The sequence below is a fragment of the Lupinus angustifolius genome, chromosome LG08 (genome assembly GCF_001865875.1).
Source record: "Lupinus angustifolius cultivar Tanjil chromosome LG08, LupAngTanjil_v1.0, whole genome shotgun sequence".
Lineage (NCBI taxonomy): Eukaryota > Viridiplantae > Streptophyta > Magnoliopsida > Fabales > Fabaceae > Lupinus > Lupinus angustifolius.
Genome location: NC_032016.1, coordinates 24,624,283 through 24,644,797, shown reverse-complemented (window position 1 = coordinate 24,644,797; position 20,515 = coordinate 24,624,283). Strand labels below are relative to the sequence as shown.

Sequence of the window (20,515 nt, the reverse complement as noted above, 5' to 3'; positions counted from 1 at the left end):
CTGATTGTGCATATATTTTACACTGTCAAGACATAAATTTAACACTCTTATAATATATTATATATTCCCTCGTTTAATTGAAGACTTTTATCATATACTCAATTTTGTTACATTAATGTTGCAAATAATTTGACAACAAAAAATGCAAAACATGCTAGTGTTTATTATATGGTTTTATTAGTTTTTAAACCAGCCGTGTGAGACCCGCGTGAAATATAGGACCAACGAAAATAAGAATAAGCGAAAAGTATAAAAGTATAAAAATGAAACATCATTTTTTAAGTCAATCGATTCGATAAATCCATTTGTGGTTTTCCTTTGAAGATACGGGCACGTCTGTTAAAGTAAAAAGTTTCCAAATAGATACCCTTTTTTGTGATTTTTTAATATAATAAGACCACGTTATAAATATTTTGTAAACCAAATAAAAAAAATGAACGAGAGCATCATATTTTTATATATAATTATCTAATAATATGGAAAAAAGAAAAAAACAATTTGCTGAGTCATAGGGTCTGTGGAAAATATATTTATAGGTCTCTATAAAACGTGGCTGATTTCTAAAAATAAAATAAATAAAGTGAGCTATATTCGTTTTAGGGTTGGCACCTGGAATAATACATCAAAACAACAACTCATAAATTCACAAGGAATCAGCCACAGAAGACTTCACGTGACCATTTTGCAAAATATACTAATAAAAATAGTGCACGTGACCGCTTGTGAATTTTCAATTTCTGTATTTTAATGTGTGGTTATGTTTTATTCATGAAAATTACAATTAACTAATAAAAAACAGAAATTCATGTTTATGAAGGTCTAGAATTTTTTTTGTATAACCAAAATATCCATTATAGGGTGTGTAACCTTCCTAACATATGTCGTGCTTAGAGTTGCATAATGGTAATAAAAAAACTTTTCTTAGTGAAATAAGTACGTTTTTCGTCCAAGTTCATCATTTGAGAGGAACCGTTCTTATTCTTATTTCACAACAGTAAACTAAATAAACATTGTTCTTAAAGTTGTGAGTGAATATTAAAAATAGAAAAATTGTTACAAAAGAGAGAAATATAAATGATGGGTAGATTTGTGTGATCAATTTAAGAATGAAAATAGAATTGTACAATTGTAAGTGGTTTTGGCTTGAATTATTTATGTTGTTGAAAAGTGTAAATAAATATAAAATAATTAATGAAACTCATTTAAAAACGAAAAATGTATTATACTACTATAAATGCTCTTAGTAATCAAACATTTACCTTTTAATTTATTTGGAATGTGAGTCCTTAAACCATTGTATTAACTATGTTAGTATTGTGAAGGTAGAGTTGTTTATACATATATTGGTTGAACACATAAAACATGGCATCAATAATTAAACAAATGACAAGAGAGAGAAAGTTGTATTATACAAAAAATTCAATTCATTTTCGAAGATATAAGGAAATTATTTAATAATTTAGATTTAAACAGTTAAAGTACAAAGTTATTTAACATATTTAGAAAATAGTATACAGTAAAATCTATGGAAAAGGAAAGACAAGATCAACTGTTTCAAGTTCCAAATGAAAAGTGGTTTGATTCACTTAATATAGTATAGGACTTGATGAGAGAAAAAGAGGGAAAATAGAATGAAATGAGAAAAATTGAAGAAAAATATCTTTTTTCTCACTTGGTTGAAGAGATAATTTAAGAAGAGAGAATAAAAAAGAAAGTGAAACCTACCAATTTTTTTTCTTCCATCATATGAAGAAAAAATTAGGGAGGAAGAATAATAAAAGAGTAAAATTTAGTAAAATTATTCATTCCTCTCATATTTATATAATCAAATAACACAAAATTTCATTTTATTTCTTTTTTTTTTTTTACTTTCTTTATTTCATATTTCTCTTTTATTACTTTATTTCTCTTTTATTACTTTCTTCCCTTATTAAATTATTGAGTTGCATCACCAAGATCCTCCTCTTGTGTACTAGCCTCTCTATGATGAAGCAATCAACAACCTAAAATCATAGATACTAAGCGGTAACCAGTAACTAACATTTGATGACTTATCTCCATGTACGCCGTTTACAGCAACACTTCCCCATAGCGAAGCTTCCTTCTACTTTCCTCATCATTAAAATATTATTAAAAAAATATGAAAACAATTTAATCCTAAATAAAACTCTCACGATATAATAACTCTCACCTAACCCCCATAAGCATAATATCGCCACATCAAGAAGGAATAAATGACCATAAAAATATTAGAGAAAGGGTATAATATTCGTCCCACGCGGCAACTCGTCCCTGATTAGTTCAGAGAGAGAAAATCGTGAGAAATTGAATTGACACATATAATAAGTTATATTTGAAAACAAGTGTATTTTATTATTTTTATGTTATTATTTTTATGTTGTCATCTAAAATTAAAATTAATTAGTATTAAAATAGTAATATGTTGTCGGAATTTTATTGAATGTTTCTATATGGTTTCGTCTTGACACAAGTTTAGTATTATTATTAGTTGGTAGTCCAAGATCCGGGTCCATGGCCCAACTAGGCCCTCCTTCAACCTCAATCCCTATATAAATTGAGATCCCTCCATGCATTTCTCGCTCACTTCCATCTTCGTAACCACACAACCCCAAAACAGTTTTTATTTCCCCCTATTTCCTCCTAACCTTTCTATTCTTCAATTTCTGTGCCTTTGTTCTGTTCTTTCTCATTCCCGTTTCGTTAAGAAACCATTAATTGTTCTGAAGGGTCGGTGTGGGGATTAGAGAGTGTTGGAGAGAAAAGCTTTCAGGGTTTTCCATTTTCAATAGATCTTTCACTGTCTTCTTTTGAGGGGGTAGCCGAGGCTACGGCCTCGGCGGGTTTTAAAGCCCCCATCTATTACAACCTCACAAATTATTGTTATTATTTTTTTTAATTTTAATTTTCCATAATAACCCTAAACTCATTCTTATAACCATCTCTTCATTTTTTTAACCCTAACGGAAGAGATGCCTGCGTTGGCTTGTTGCGTTGATACCGCTGCTGCACTCGGTTCTCCCGGTTACGCTCTTGCCGCTGCCGGTGATTTCTCTCTTCCGCCGCCGGTTATATTTTCCGACCTACCTCCGTCCACAACAACAATCACCACCACCACCACCGCTGATTGGTCACCATCTCTTTCATCCAGCCTCTATAAGGTCGATGGTTGGGGCGGTTCTTACTTCGCCGTCAACTCCTCAGGTAACATCACCGTTCTTCCACACGGTTCCGAGACTCTCTCTCACCAGGAGATCGATTTGCTCAAAATCGTGAAGAAAGCTTCTGATCCGAGATCATGTGGTGGACTCGGGTTACCGCTTCCTCTTATTGTTCGATTCCCTGATGTACTGAAAAACCGACTTGAATCGCTTCAATTTGCTTTCGATCATGCAATTCAATCACAGGGTTATGAATCTCATTACCAAGGTGTTTATCCTGTTAAATGTAACCAGGATCGGTTCATTGTGGAGGATATAGTTTCGTTCGGGTTACCATTTCGGTTCGGGTTAGAAGCTGGATCCAAACCTGAACTCCTCCTTGCAATGAATTCCTTATGCAAAGGGAGTCCTGAAGCGTTTCTGGTTTGCAACGGTTTCAAAGATAGTGAGTATATTTCTCTTGCTCTTATTGCTAGGAAGTTAGCATTGAATACTGTTATTGTTCTTGAACAAGAGCAAGAACTTGATTTGGTTATTGAGATTAGTAACAAGCTTTGTATTCGACCTGTGATTGGTCTTCGTGCGAAGCTTAGAACAAAGCATGGTGGCCATTTTGGGTCTACCTCTGGTGAGAAAGGGAAATTTGGTTTAACAACCGCTCAGATTTTGAATGTTTTGAAGAAGCTTGAACATGTTGGCATGCTTGATTGCCTCCAATTGCTTCATTTCCACATTGGTTCGCAGATTCCTTCGACAACTTTGCTCGCTGATGGTGTAGGCGAGGCTGCACAGATCTACTGTGAATTGGTTCGATTGGGTGCCCGTATGGGAGTTATTGATATTGGTGGTGGTTTGGGCATTGACTATGATGGCTCGAAATCAACTGATTCTGATGTTTCTGTTGGTTATAGTTTGGAAGAGTATGCTAATGCTGTTATTCACACTGTTCAGTATGTTTGCGATCGTAGATCGGTTAAACACCCTGTGGTTTGCAGTGAGAGTGGAAGAGCAATTGTTTCACATCATTCAGTGTTGATTTTTGAAGCTATGGCTGCGAGTGCATACTGTGCTCCGACATTTTCAACCCTTGGATTACAGTATTTGGTTGAAGGTTTATCGGAGGAGGCACGTGCTGATTATCACAACCTATCTGCTGCAACCATAAGAGGCGACAATGAAACCTGTTTGCTATACACTGATCAATTCAAACAACGATGTGTGGAGCAGTTCAAGCAGGGAACTTTAGGAATGGAACAGCTTGCTGCTGTTGATGGTTTGTGTGATTTGATTGGCAAAACAATCGGGACAAATGATGCGGTTCGAACATACGATGTGAATCTGTCTGTTTTCACTTCCATTCCTGATTTCTGGGGGATTGGGCAGGTGTTTCCGGTTGTCCCTATCCATCGTCTAGATGAGAAGCCAACAGTGAGGGGAGTTTTCTCTGACTTGACTTGTGACAGTGATGGGAAGATTGACAAATTCATCGGTGGCGAATCTAGCTTGCCACTTCATGAATTGGAAGGAGGCCATGGTAGTGGTGGTTACTATTTGGGAATGTTCTTGGGTGGGGCTTATCAGGAGGCACTTGGTGGTGTCCACAACCTGTTTGGTGGCCCAAGCGTTGTTCGTGTGTTACAGAGTGATGGCCCTCATGGCTTTGCTATAACACGCGCAGTGCCTGGACCTTCGTGTGGGGATGTCCTCCGAGTGGTGCAGCACGAGCCGGAGCTCATGTTTGAGACCCTCAAGCACCGTGCAGAAGAGTTAACTGATGATGATGGCAATAGTGTGGTGACTGCTTCGGTGTTGGAAACTTGCCTGGCTAGCTCATTCAGCAAGATGCCTTATCTGGTTGCATCATCATGTGGCTTGAATGCCATGAACAATAATCATAATAATAATGGCTTTTACTACTGCTCCAGTGATGATGATTGTAATGCTGCTATTGCTGAATCTGCTGGTGGTGGTGGAGAAGAGGAGCAGTGGTCTTATTGCTGTGCTTGAGTGATGAGTATGGTCTCTTTAGCATTCCTTGTTTGGTTGCTGTTGTTGTTGTTGTTTAAGGTCGTATGTTGAACTTTATTCTATTTCGTATCAATTCTCTATGTTACTGTAGTTTGTTTTTAGTTTAGCATGGAATGGATGTAAGAAGCAGAACGGTGCAGGCTTCTCTGCCTTTTGTTTTTGCAAATTCGGCATTTTGATCCATGTGTTAGTATCTATATATCAAATCTACTGGATTTTCTGTTTCAGTATAACAAGTTTTAATGGTTGCCTTGAATTGTGTTTGGAATGAACATCGTTCACCATTTTTGAAGCCTTGGTTATTCCTTATGAGTAAGGAATAGAGAGACAAGTGACACACAATAACATAAAAAAAGCACATGTGATAACACTTTTATTCATTTGTTTATCATGAAATTACATTTTTGTCATTGAAAATATGAGTAAAAACAAGCCGGAGAGAATCTTTGTTCATAACTTGTAAGTCTTTGCAGCACAAGTGAATCATTCCGTTTTTGATGATTTGTTTTTGTAGTTATAAAGTGAGTGTCCTTATGAGATTAAGGATTTTGTTAAGTTCACTTGAGAATAAGAAATATGTGAAGTTTACCTGCTTCTAATAAAAAGTTAAATAATACTATATGCAACTTAATTCTATTGATAAAGTATTTTTCCATGTGTGTAACAATGTATTTCATGTATCACAAAATAGTAAATAGAGCTTAACAAGGGATTGATATACTTGTAATATTAAATCTTATATCATCAATGTAGTAGATATCATGATAGGACACAGTTACGTGAATAGTCCATAAAATTGACTTATGTTGACACCTGAACAAAATTTAGTATTTTTGTAGTTACTAAAAAATGGATTAATTTGTTTAAAATCTTCAGGGAGGATCTTGTTGGTTAATTAGGCTTTGTAGCAAAAGTCCTTTTCAGAATGTAGTTTATTTAAATTTAATCGTTGTTGTTTACTTGTTGTATAGTGTGAAAGCACTATAGGAGAGGGGGTAGCGATGTCAAAGTAGATTGCAACATATCACTGTTTTGTCATTTATTTAAATCACATGTATTTATTTTCATCCATCAAATCAAAACCAATACTGTTCCAAGCGAGATGAACCATGTTAGGCACAAGAGCTATCCCTACTAATCACATGTATTTTCTTCTTATTTATATGTTTTATTATTATATAAAAATATAATACTTGTGTTGATTTAAACAATTTTAAGGGGAACATATGAAAAATGATATATTCTCTTATTATATTATATGAAAAGTAACATGTATTATAAAATGATATTTTATTTATTAATAATTGATTTAAAGTGATATATGTCATTTTTTTATAAGAAAGGATTAGGTAGGATAATGTTATGTTCCTTGGCCAAATAAAAATAAAGAAAATAAAGAATATGATTGATTTCGGTGGTGTGTAATAATGGTTATAATCTTTATGCGCGGTGGTGACAATACTTATTTGGTATAATTATTTGCACTTAATAGGTGTGTGCAGTTGGTTTTGCTATTGAGACTGAGTTCTTTGTGATATAACAAGGGCTACTTTTGACATGGGATGAGGGCCTTCGATCTATTGTGCTTGAATGCGATTGTTTGGAGGTTGTGCAAATCATTACTAAGAGTCTTTGGTTAGATACCAGAGAATTTCTGAAGTGGTGAGTTGTATCCGTAAATTGTTTTTGTTGTTGGGATGTTTAGATTACATTTATCCATAGAGAGGCTAACTCCTTGGTAGACTTTATGGCGAAGACAGACGCTCATTCGGGCTCGGGTCTCAAGATTTAGTTGTATGTTCCTGCTGGGGTATCAGATTTGTTAGTTTTGGATCTTTCTACTTAGTTTTTTCCTTAGCTTTTCCAATGTACTAAAAGAATAGGTGTGTGTAGTGTTGACCACAATTTTGTTTGTGGTATTGTGTGATATTTTCGTGGTCTTGATGATTTATTGGATTGAAGATGTAATGGGAATTGTGTTCGTTCCGCAATTAGAGACACCAAGTCCAAGTGTCCTGAAAGGTATCCGGAGTTAATTGCCTTAACGTAACAATTGATGCAGGGACCACTTCAAATTGAACTTGTGGAGTTGCAAGTAGTCACTATGGACAAAGATTTGATATCCTAAAGCATAAAAGTTTGTCTCAAAACAATCACATTATGTCATATAAGTTAAAAAATTAAATACTCATGATTTTATCTATTTTTGTTTTACCATGATTGATTATAAACAGATTTCAGGATATATTTGGGGACAACAAATCCTTATTCGTCACCATAGTGGAGAATAACTCAATAAAGATCAACATTTTTCGGATTTGTATGCTACTCCCTTACTTCAACCATACTCATCATCTCTAGTACGAAACATTCTTTGTTTAAAATAATATATTGTTTTATATATATGGTTTTGCTAACCATTGCCCCAAACGCAATGAATGAGCAATGAAAACATAAAAAAATTAAATTTTGAAGTTGTGTATTTAATTTTAAAGAGTCAATATCATAAGTTTTCTGAAATTGATTCTACAGTTTTGACTTCCTAGGTAGTAGTTACCATATATTGGTAGGTATATTTTAAATGATAATTTTATGCGTTTTTAAAACTATTATAAGCAGGTTTTTAAACACTCGCGATTATGTTGTATTCTACAATCACCATTGTGTTGTATTTACTCAAGACGACCGTGTTGTATTTATTGAAATAATGTAGAGTATTTGTGTGGATTAATATGAAAAATTGTGGTTGTAAATAATTATGGAAATTATTGAAAGCAAAATATTGCAACTGATAGCAAAAAAACTTAACTTGTGGTACTCATATAAATTATGAGTGAGAATAGATTTTGTGATACTCACCCTATAAGTAGCTGTGAATATATAAATTTGTTTTTTAACTACTCTTTTATATATACTGTAATTTTTATTATTATTTTAATATTATATTGTTATTATTATTTCATAATAAATTATAATGATTTTACTACAATAATAAATTTATCATATAAATATCTTATTATTAATATTTATTTTTATATATTGATTTTTTGGTACTAAAAAAATATTCTCTCACCTTATGAGTAAGAAACTAATTTTTTCCGAGATATGTGACTATCAATCTCATTGACTACTCGCGAATACTCATTATCCGCATGAATACAATCAAATAGTGCAGGTTTAAGAAAGGAAAAAACATTACTCATGTCCTGCCCGTTGCCATCTCTACACACCATAGATGTATTATTTAGATTATCTAAATGTTTTAGAGAGAATTTAAAGATCTAAATCATAAATTATAATAATAATTTCGGTCTAAAAGCACAAGAGAAGCGAAGTTATGGACCAAATTTGATTTCGTGGTCCAATTAGTCATCAGAAGTTTGTGCTTATATGTAGAAGTGGAATATCCAAACAAATCTATAGATAGACTTACTAACCTAATTTGATAATATTGTAATATACTTCTAGCATTGATATTTTGTTTGTTTGTGATAACACAAAAAGGTTACATTATATGCATCAACTTTTGGAGAACGTTCAAGATTAGAAAGGAGAAAAATATTAGGTTTAGCTTTTTACTTTAGCATATAGAATACTTGTGGAATAGGAGATAGAGATATGGAATGAATGAATGAGTTGCAACATGCTCAGCATCATAAAGTTTTGGAGTTTCTTAATTATTAGAAAATGGCATCATTCGAAAGGTGAACAATATCTTTACTTTTAAAGGCTTCAAATAAAAGTAAAGCATTGAGGACCCGTTACACTATTTATGTCAATTTGCTAATCTTTTATTATGAGGCCAATTGCGTGATTCAAATTCTACCCTATCCTCAAATAAAGCAGTGTGTGACTATTCTCTACGATAATCATGCTTCATATGTGTTTGTCTCTACTTCATGGCGTTAGCACTATATTTTTCACGATGATTAGTGTTCTTTTGTCTTAAGAGGATGTATGGATGGTGGTAATTTGATGAGAATCTTTTAGTATTGCATGAGAATAATAAGCAATAGTTAATTGTAAGTATCAAGTGAATATGTTTAGAAAACTTCATTAAGGGGAGAACCCGTATTTATAGTGGAGAAGTGAGTGAAATATTTCTTTATATATGTTGTTGGTCTGATCGACCAATTGGTGTGTCGAGTCTCACCCAGAAAAACGAAGGTTGTTTTTTCCATGTCAGATAGTTTTGGCAGAAACCGTATGCAGTGGGTAGTTGTGTTTTAATGATATTGACATATGTTGTTATGTCATTGGTCCATTATGTCTGCTGTTGAGAAACACAATTGCTGCTGAGAGGTACAATATGCTATAGATAGCATAGAGCAATTAGTAGAGGTCTAGGCTATTCAGTGTGAGGTGACAATTCTGTGCATGTGGCATAACAGAGTGGAGCATGGGTAGGTCACATGTTGTCTTATCGTTAATAGAACATTTTTCACATTACTTGATCTTTTTGGTTCCTAGTCCGCGAGAGCTTAGGAGTTATCCTTCTTGCTTGTCTATCTTGTCTGATCATGACATGCCTTTTTGGTGTGGGATGGATAGAAATGGGACAAATTGCTAAACCACCAAGTCTCAAGGGTGCATATATATGCTTGTTAGAACTTAGAAGCATATATATTCTGAAATAGCAATTACATCGTGTGCATTGTACCTAATCTACATATATAGCAATAACATCATGTGCTTGGTTAGAAGCAGTGAACTAATCCTTATGTCTTTTACGTGCCCGCAATAACAACGTCTTTGTGAAATATATATATTTTTTCTGTCACTTTTTTTGTAAAAAGATGTGACCAAAAAAGAAAGATGGGCCCCTATAGACAATGCCTCAGCCATGGGACACAACAATCAGCATACAAGTAAGCAAAGAGAGGAAAAGAAAAATTGTATATTTACATTTTCCTAAAATACATAGACGTAAATAATTGTGATTCTCATATGTCAAAACTTAATTATGAGGAAAACCTATATTGAAATATTTATATGTTTCAGATATTGGTGTGATTAGTGGAGCCGCCATATATATAAAAGAAGACCTTAAAGTCTAGTGGATTTCTCACCAAAATCAATCATGTTAGAGTTAGAACATCCAGTGAGACTAATTCTCACAGTGAACATTTTTTCCATCCATAAAACTAAACTCAAAGACTTTACTTAAGGGGAAGCAAAATGTACCACTTGAACCTCTCCACATGTTAATCATTGTATATCTTACAATTATATACAAGAGGAATTGGTCATGGGTGGCTGCAAAGTTTGTTTTGTGCCTGTGTATTTGGACTTTGGAGTGGTGTATGTTTGACTAGTTTCAAGCACATGGATGACTTAGGATTAGAATATTTGGCTATTTTCCAGCACATGGATGACCGAAACTATAATTTCAGAATTTTGCCATTTAACTTTTTTTCCAATCACTTGTAAGTTGGAGGGTAGACATTTACTATCTTGTAAATTGTACAATTAGATATATCATCAGCTGTGATTAGTAAAAAAAACAAAATTAATTAATAATTTTTAACTTTAAAATATTTTTTCAACTAATCACAAATAAATAGTACATGAATATTTAGTATTAGGAAGGTTGTCATTGTCCAATTTGTTTTGTAAAGATGTATTTATTTAAAGTATAAAAACCTATTAAAAATTTCCCTTATAATTATGGACCTACAAATGAATGAATGGTTCACAAATGTTTATGTTGGCTTGAGGGGCACATTGGAATATAAAAATATAATGTATGCACTCACTACTATGAATTTTATCTATTGTTACTAGTGTTATCTCAATGACCCTTTTGTCCCTCTCGAATGCTATTACTATAGGTGGTGCTTTCTTTCTTTTTGCTGGAATTGCAGTTACTGCGTGGATATTTCATTATACTATGGTCTTTTGGTAATTTCTGTAGGAAGAACAACATTCCTAAGTATGGATTAAGGTACTTATAATAAAATGGGTTTTACTACTCTATCTATAAATAGAGGAATACTATGCAGTATAATCTGTTTAATAAAGGAAAAATACAAAATAATCAACGCATTATTTCATCTTCTAATTTCTATGAGACAATTATATAATATTATTTTCTTATTTTAACCTAGTTATCTTTTTAAAGTGTATTTAGAAAAATTGAAAATTACATCAATTGAATAAATTCAATTGCAAATTACAAAATAAAATACTATATTTATTATTTATAAGGTGGATTTTTTTTATGACTACAAGTTGTGGAAGAGGAAGTTGAGTGAGGTTGTTATTTTCAGAATTCTTAAAGAACAGGAGAATCAACAATTTTGACAACTTTTCAGTTCAATATCCAAAACAAAAGATCATAGAAAGCATTGAAAATTTGAAATATACCCATCCGTACAATTAATGCAAGTACTAAAAAAATAAACGAAGAATATACCGTATTTCCAAACTTCTGGAATATAAAAGCAACAAAACTAGGCAGAAACATGAACTTGGAGGGTGCCATAATTGTGAAGATGAATATCATTATTCTGTGGACATAGCAGATCCTGTGACAATTGAAGAAACAAATCTACAATTAATATAATGCCTTGAACCAAAAGGTAGAAACCACAAAACATAATCAGAGCTCGAACGTGTGAAATCCAAGAAGGTTTTCTTGGTTCAGTTGGATTATGATATACATAGCATATGGTCTGTAATAGAAACCCTATAGTGACGAGAGACACAATTATGCGAAAACTGGCACATGTAGTGGTTGTGCCCATGTTGATTTGTTAACAGAGATGAACACAAAAAATGGTTTTGATTTTCTATTGGTTACGATAATAATGAAGATGTAGCAAGAGTATGTGAAAGTTACTTATACTATGTATTTGAATACTTGATGAAAAGAAATCCAAACTGAATTGAAAGATATGAGTAACAATAGAAAGGATTAAAATGCGCTATTTCTGCGGGTTGTTGTTGTGAGTGTGTTAGTGGGATAAGAAACATGTCCCGGTCATTTTGTTAACGTAATTATCATGAACTACCTAACTATAAAATCAGGATTCTTGTGTCCCTTGTGCCACTCTCTTATTCATCTTCTTTATGAATATGTATTTGGTGTTTTCTCGAACTGTGTCTAAGTAATGTTTAAAGACCGATATATTATATTATTCGGACTATAATTTGACCCAATTTTTTACCGTGTATATTAATGTTATTTCAGTAAGTAAATTCTTGTAACTCTTATATTATCATTATAATAACTCTTAAGTAAAATTAATTAATATGAACATGTGTAAAAATAACCTTTAAACTCTTTATTCTTTGAAATCAAGCTTCAATTGAACCAATCATACTCCATAGATCTACCAGTTCCATATACTCCATAAATCTACCATTTCCATATTCAATTTTTAAATCATGGATTCTAATTTCTAAGACTTCCATTTCATAGAAATTTCTGTGCTCTCCCCTAATTCTTTTGATGTTTTAGAAAACTTTATTTTCCAATTATACATTTATTTATAACTCCTCTTTTTATCCATATTTTACTTTAATATAGTTTTCAAATTGAACTAAATATGTTTAGTTTAGTCAAATTCTTCAATTTTCTATCATTCAATAATTTCTTAAAGTAGTGTATAATCTATATGGAATGAGCAGAGTACTTACTAAGTCAAAAGTTTCCAAGGGAATGGGAAAACATTTTCCCTCTTTATTAACTTTGAGTCATGATATAGTCATATATGGCTTTGTGACGCATCTAACCTTCGTTTTTCAACTATTGAGTCTATTAACTCTAATAAAATATATAAGCATTTTTCGAATCAGACTTGTATCAATGTAAAAGCATGGCAATGTGGTCAATGGTTAACATAGCAGGGAAAGTTAGAGGAGTTTAAAATGAAAATTTCACAGAATTGGAAGTTGATTCGTGCAAGTTCATACAAATCCTGCATTAAAGCATGTCTCAGAGAGTGGCTTAGTGTAATAATATACAAGACTTGAGTATAAGAATTTTTGTCCATAATGAGTGAGAATGATGAAGAGTTTGAAGTAAAAGCAAAAAATAGCAACTCAACAAACCCATGTCCCAAAAGAATCAAAAAACCAGTTCGTTAAATGGTACCCAGAATCATAAAGACAAGATGCGGAACACATACATATTTACCTCAATGGAGAGGCGTTAGTCCCTTTTCTGTGGAAGAAAGAATGCTTAACAAACAAGTAATCAGAAACTCTTTTTTCACAACAATCTCTAACACTGCACAAGCGTGGACCATAAAAAAAACGCCTATAAAAGAGATACTCTGCTATTTTTCCATGAAAAGGAACTCCTTCGTGCGAGTCTGGGTGTGAAGCTAAGCCCGAACATCTCCTTCAGGGCTTTACCCTGCTCTGAAAACCTTACCAACTTCGCAACTACTTCTGCACTATTCATTATGTGCTTCATATCAGTGTTGCTCCATAAATGATTTGCCAGTTGCATCTTCCTCCGCTTTGAATTCAATACAATGCTCCACTCCTTGAATAGACCATTTCTCTCTTCCTCGGAAAGCCTCTTCTGCATAAGCTTGACAAGCAGTTCTCTCTCTCGTCGAAGAGCCTTCGCACTGTATCGTCAAACAAACATATGCAGACATGGAAGTACAAATAGGTAAATAAGCAAACCACAGTGGGGCTAGTAATAGACATGTAACTTTGCATAAAATCATAGTCATTTTGTAATTGGACGAAGACAAATCTGGTTTAATCAAAATCAAGAAAAAAGACCCTTTAATTCTAAATGCTTAAAACCAAACCACCAACCCTCTCAAAAGATCTATTTCTCAACCTAAGTTTTCAAAATCCACATAATGTTCGCCATTACACCCAAAAAAAAATTTCATAGTCCGTAAGGTAAAATGCCCAATAAGTACATGGGTTCAAAATATATCAGATACTCAAATAAACACACAAGTGACAGAAAAAGAGAACCTTGAAGCTAGCGTGATTAGACCATCCTTCTCAGACAGGTTTCCCTCAGAAAATGTTCCTTTGAGGAAAGAAAGTCTTCTATGCTCTACCTCCAGGTAAATGGAGTCTGCTGGATCACCCGAGAACAAAAGAAAGAAGTAGGTCCTGTGGGTCAATGGTACATAGCAAGATTGCCACAGTTCAATTATCTCTTTTTGCAGTCTCTTGAACTGCAGAGACCAATCTAATGGAGTTCCAGGTGCCAGCAACATTGGATCCACACCTACATCTTTCACATACTTCTCAAAATTATATTGTTTTCCATCTGTCTCTTGATCCTACATATCAGAAAAACAGAATTTAGTCAAAAGCACCATCTAGCATCAAGATTAACAATGTCTATTAACAAGTTTGAGTTCATTCTACTATTTGCTAGTTCTGGAAAAGAATAAATAACAGGGATGTTATTAAGTAAAGCCGAACCCCCTAATGAAGTTGTAATTTGTAAACACTAAACAAGAGCAATATGACATAATCATACTTACACAAATAACTAGAATCAAGATTGCATAACAAATCCTTTAATGAAATGAAGAAATAGCATATGAACAATTTCAGTTACATCAAAAAGAGAAAATTGTAAAATATGTAATTATTTTCTAGAAATTTAAGAATCAAGGATGCAACTCAGATGATTCGTTCCTACCTGACCATCAACCAGCTGCTTCTTATACTCGAGTTTGACCATTTCCTTCATCCCAGCAACAAAAGTTTGGATGCTAGTAATATCCTCATTAGCAGATGTTCTCATACTGATGTTGGCGCTAAAGTCATCTGCTGAAGGACTTCCAGTAGAGGACGGAGAAACATTCCTTGACAATCTTGTGGAACTACCATAACTTAATAGGGGCAACTTTCTCCGCAAACCATCTGGTCTTCCAAGGAATCCTTTTTGAAATCCGTTAGCTGGAGTCCTCTCCGGAGAGTCAGTCATATGATATTCAGTACAGCTCCAGCTCCTAGTTAATATAGAATTCCTAAAGTTTGACATATTTCCTGACATGGACTGTGGAGATTGTTCATCAGGGTGAGGATGTACAAGAGAACCAATGGTCGTTTGTACATCATGAAGTCTCTGCTCCAGCATACCATATGCTGACTTGACTTGGACCTGACTCTCTCCCCTATTGTCATTTGAACCAGTAGATATTTCCTGACTTGATCCATTTACCTCTCCAGAAATGGGTAATGCCAACTCCGTGTTGCCACTTGCCGATTGATCAAGATATTCTAAGTTCCCTCTACTTGACTCCTCCAACTCAACACATCGAACTTCCTTGCAGTAGTGATCGGGGTGTTCTGTGCAAGCAAAAGCCAACAAATGTATAATGCCTGGATTTGATGCAGTCTACTCGAGAATAACATCACTCTTTGTCAAACTATTTACTAAGGTCAAAAGATGAAGGGACTTACCATCAGGACGAGGAGGACCAAAAATGCTTGATGACTCTGACAGTAAATCACCATCTTCGCAGATATCCCCATCCTGCAAATTAAGATGACCATTAATTATTATTTATTAATGCCAGCTTATACAAACACGAAGCAATATAAATTTAAAGGTGTTAACATGTAATAGAATTTTCAGCAATTAGAAAAGGAAATTACTTTTATAGACATTTGATCCTTTTCAACCATATGTAGCAATTCCTCAATCCTTGATTGAGCAAGATTACGTTGCTTAATTAGCTCCTTAATCTCCTTCTCCATCTGAATAATTGAAATCCATGTTACGAAAAATCTAAGGAGGAAGGAAAATTTAACATGCACTTGAAAGACATACTAATAAGCAGCAATAGAAGACATAGGACTTGTTTAAGAATGTACCTCTAATGAGCAATCACCAACATAACTTTGGTAACAATAACATTATTTAAGAGTTAAGACCCCCATCCCCCCCCCAAAAAAAGAGAGAGATTGCGGCATGAGTATTGTTCACTCTCAAGTAACTCCCTTTTCTCCCTAACTTTGCTGGTGAGCAATATTCACGCCCTAGTTAATTTATGTAGCCTAATACTCAAACATGAGACCACCCATCATAGCTATTAGGATATATAAATTAAGTAACTAGGCCATGAGTATTGTTAACCAGCATGGAGAAAAGAGAGGTTATTACACAAAGTTGTTCTAAATCAATATCTACATGTACACAATCAATACAAACAAAATACATATATTAATTCAAACAGCAAAGTATAACCTTTTCTATCTGGAGATCTTTCTTTCTCAACAATGCTGCAGCATAATCACCATTGGAGGTAGGAGGAGCAGGTGCTCTCAACTCACTTTCCAATCTGGCAACCTCCTTTTGCAACTGCTTGACCAAGGCCTTATCAGACATCACTACATTAACCTGTGCTTTGGTGGTCACTTCTTTTGCACAACATGCAAAAAGAAGTGTGTTTCTAGTTTGCTCAACATGGCTTCGAGCCGGGCTCAAAGTGCAAATAATTGCCGTTCTAGCATTTCCACCTAAGCAAGGCTGCAGTATGCGTGTCAACTTAGAATCTCTGTAATTGATGTGTCCCTGTCTTCCCTTACTGCATAAAATCACAGTATGTCAATGGAACTTCAATGTTTTTTTTTATTTGGTCCAGCAGAAAGAGTCGTCAGAAATAAAAAACCAAGGAAAGTGAGTTTGAAGAGCATCATCTAAATGATTCAATGTCTTATGAACAGTTATATATAAAGAGTAACCCCTTCAGTTAAGTTTTGAGAATACAGATGAGGTTACTAATAAAAATATTTCTCCAATTATACCCATGGTAAACACTAATTTGTCTTCCATTTTCTCACTTTTCTCATGTATGGCTGAAATTAGTTAGTATTAAGCTCTATTAAAGGAACCTAGTTTATTCTAAATTAGAAAGGAAGTTTAATTCTACTTCCATGAGCATGTGATATTATTCTTAAGGTTCCATGTCAAAACCAACTGACAGTGAAATGAATAGTACAACAAGTATTTAAAGCATTCCCGAGACATTGAGGCGGGATGTTGGACTTACTTCCCAACACGCCCCTTCACAATACTGTTGACCCAATACAAAAGGTAATCTTTTGGCCCATGACAACTGGAGAGGAGTTGGACTCCAACTCTGATATAATGTTAAAGTTTCATCTAAAAACCAATTAGCAATTGGAGGAGTAACCTAAATGGTATTTAAATCACGATATGACACTTACTTTTCAACAATTATAAATGATAATAGTCTCAGACCTATATTGTAAAAAGTAAAGGTATTGCTTGTCAATTTCCTGCATACAGAATATCAAGGCAACCTTATAGCCAGACAGGCCATAAAAACCAGATAATATGATTAGTAAAAGGCAGACATCCAAGTGAAGCAATGACATTAAATAACCCGGTGTAGGTTGTCTATATTAGAAACTGAGTAAACAAGGCTGACAACATAAGCTAAGGAAGAAAATAGACAACCTAAGCTTACGAATGACCGTTGAAAGAGTAAGTAAACTCCGATTTATATGACAACCTTCTTTCAGTCTCACCCCAGCTGATGATACCTGGGATGCACGCTCACTCCCAGCCAAATCAACAAAATTCTGCAGAGAAATAAAACAATTTTAACAATTATAAAAAAAATAATTAAGAGCAGACAGTTTTTTATGCCCTGGATAAGAGGGAGAATTTTTTTAAAATGTAAACATACCACACTAGCTGATAAGGTAGCTGAGTTTCCTTTGCCCAAGAATTCCCTGGCAGAACTTTCTATTGTCTGAAAGGTTGCAACTCCATTATTAGAGGTCTTGGCAAAATATATAAAGCACAATATTTTAAGCATAAAGGAGAAAATGCACACCAATCTGATAATTTGGTGAGATCTAGAACTCTTTTCATTCAGGTTCGTCTCTCCTACCTGTCTTTGTGCTGCAAGGATAAAGCAGGCAATGTAAGTAACTGTAAAAACCAACCCATAATAAAATAAAAATATGCAAAATCCATTACCTTCACAGAAAGCTAAAAGCCCTTCCAAATGTCCCCAATCCTGTAGGGTCTCCTCTGTAAGTTTCTCTAAAATGGGTCCTCTCTGAAAAAAGAAATAATTATGAAAACAACTGCAAGTTATGCAATCTTTTTTATTGAACTTCAATCCAATGTAAGGCATTCACCTCTGGATCATCACGCAGCCTGAGAGGAGAGTTGTCAGTGCTGAGGAGGTCTCTAACAATTTCATTGTAAATTTCAATTGCTGAGAACTTCAACACAAATGCTCTTTCTTCATGCTAATAAAGTAACAGTAAGCTTGTGTCAACAGCACTTAGTATTGTTAAAAACAAGAGTTCCAGCAACACCAAAAAATGATACAGACAAGTTCAACAAATTAGTAGAGTCTAGTTACCCTATTTATATACTCAAAAATATCTGCTACGGCATATTCGGTTATTCCAATCATCGTATATGTCTTTCCACTACTTGTTTGCCCGTATGCAAAAATAGTTGCTGAAAAATATATAGACACCAGTTAATCAAAGTGGAAAGTGAATCAAAATAAACTAGCCAGCAAAGAAGATATATACTTACAGTTAATTCCGTTAACAACTGAAAGTGCAATTTCTCTGGCTCCTTCCTCATATACCTGCCTTGTGGCACAATCACCTCGAAATACTCTGTCTACCACCACATAATGAAAACTCAGAAACACTCTGTCCATACTATATGGACATCAAAATACTCCCAAAGTTGAAATGCTATTATTTAACTATCTTATGCAAATTACACTTTAAAGAATAATAAAATCAGGTCCATTTTAAAACTAAAATGAGAAAGAAAAAAACAAGAATAGCATGGATTGACACCATAGCAAATTATATAAACTGATTCAGCCAAACGGGCAAAGAAAAACTCGCAAGTAGTTCTATCGCCATCAAGCATTTTTAAAAACCTAGCCTTGGTAAATTAGGAAAAGAGTGCATCTCCATCAAAGTAAATCAGAGCAAAGGAACATATTTGCTCATCGAACCTAGTTCTGATGAGCTTGAAATTACATAGTACATCCTTAATGGCAACACAAGCTTCTGAATAATCAAGATCAAAAACCGAGATTTGCTTACCAAATGTGTAGGCACTTGGAAATGTGGAACCCTCCCGCAATGTGTTCCGATACAAGATGGTAGTATCATTAATGCATTCCCAATCTGCTGATTTATTTGCAGCATTTTCCTTCTCACTTATTGGTCTAAGCCTTATTAACACAACAATCTTCTCTTCACGATTACTCATTCCTTGCATTTTCTCCCATTTTACCAACTCTTCTCCACCAATAGCCCCCATTTTTCCCTTTTAACTCAATTTTCTATTCAACTCAATTCAAAAACAAGCCCATGAATCCTATCAACAACAAGTAGTGTGGATAATTGTATTGAAGTTAATCTTCATTATCTACAAACAATGCAAGATATTTAAACGAAACAAGCAGAGAGATAAGGAATAACATTATAGAATGAAAGGTAATCATGAAACTAATGATTAAACTCAAAGAAGATAGAAACATATTAAATTTCAGTTGACAAAAAATAAGCAATAACAGCAACAATGAGGTAGCTTTTGATTGTACCATTCAACAAACAGAAACGAAAGGCAAGACAAAACAGAATGCTAACGTAATTACGTTTTTATCATAAATAAATTTCCATTATATCACCACCTTTTATATAAAACTTCTCCGATAATCAATAATGTTTAGTTGGATTGAAGGATAAAGTAGTATTTTTCTCATTCCTTGGTATAATTACATGAATCACCTCTCCCGAAAGGTGTCTCACTCCACATGTGCTACTTTTTATCACTTTTTGTTATTTCACATGTTTAACATGTGATTGACTTGAGACGGAAAATGGGACACGGTGGGGACAGGTGATCCCATCCTTTGGTACAAAGCTTCCTCGGTTAAAAATAAAATAGCGGTTGGCGCCATAATAATAAAAATTATAATAAGATATAAAGCTGGGTCCGAATAAGGAATTGTAATTGAAGAATAGAAAACTTTGCATAGCAGCGAGTTCGAAATAATAATGCTTGAGAAGGAAGTAAAACAGATTTGACATAATATGAAATTGACCGTGACATAATCCTCTCAACAAACATTACCATCCTTTTCTATGTTTTATTTTATTTCCATATTTCCTAAAAATAAGTAATATAGTTAATGCACTGACACATATTCTCATAGATATAGATATGATTATAAACCAAGGAATTCTTACCTTTAACTCACACAATGTAAATGAGTAGTGTTGTGTGGGTTAATTTTCTTACTCACCCAGCACGTTCTAAATTTCTTCTCTATTTCATTATTTATAAACAT

General features: G+C 33.9%; 2 protein-coding genes across 2 annotated transcripts; one reads left to right on the top strand and one right to left on the bottom strand.

Annotated features, from left to right (window-relative positions):
* Window positions 2,646–5,460, top strand: LOC109355488 (arginine decarboxylase-like). The gene has a single exon (XM_019598679.1). The coding sequence runs from the start codon at window positions 2,991–2,993 to the stop codon at window positions 5,184–5,186; it is 2,196 nt and encodes a 731-aa protein (XP_019454224.1). The 5' UTR covers window positions 2,646–2,990; the 3' UTR covers window positions 5,187–5,460.
* Window positions 13,276–19,617, bottom strand: LOC109355487 (kinesin-like protein KIN-7E). The gene is made up of 14 exons (XM_019598678.1): window positions 19,263–19,617; window positions 18,733–18,822; window positions 18,551–18,651; window positions 18,321–18,434; window positions 18,157–18,238; window positions 18,011–18,078; window positions 17,861–17,926; window positions 17,629–17,753; window positions 16,393–16,732; window positions 15,801–15,902; window positions 15,606–15,678; window positions 14,839–15,491; window positions 14,154–14,470; window positions 13,276–13,789 (listed from the first exon to the last, which is right to left on the bottom strand). The coding sequence occupies exons 1-14, from the start codon at window positions 19,480–19,482 to the stop codon at window positions 13,471–13,473; spliced, it is 2,670 nt and encodes an 889-aa protein (XP_019454223.1). The 5' UTR covers window positions 19,483–19,617; the 3' UTR covers window positions 13,276–13,470.

What these genes read in the sequence shown, in the direction of transcription:
- LOC109355487 (XM_019598678.1), bottom strand. Translation starts at nt 19,482, where the DNA reads ATGGGGGCTATTGGTGGAGAAGAGTTGGTAAAATGGGAGAAAATGCAA. An exon ending in TCCAAGTGCCTACACATTTG is followed by an intron (nt 18,823 to 19,262) that starts GTAAGCAAATCT and finishes ATGTGGTGGTAG; the next exon opens with ACAGAGTATTTCGAGGTGAT. An exon ending in TGGTCCTCCTCGTCCTGATG is followed by an intron (nt 15,492 to 15,605) that starts GTAAGTCCCTTC and finishes TTGCTTGCACAG; the next exon opens with AACACCCCGATCACTACTGC.
- LOC109355488 (XM_019598679.1), top strand. Translation starts at nt 2,991, where the DNA reads ATGCCTGCGTTGGCTTGTTGCGTTGATACCGCTGCTGCACTCGGTTCT.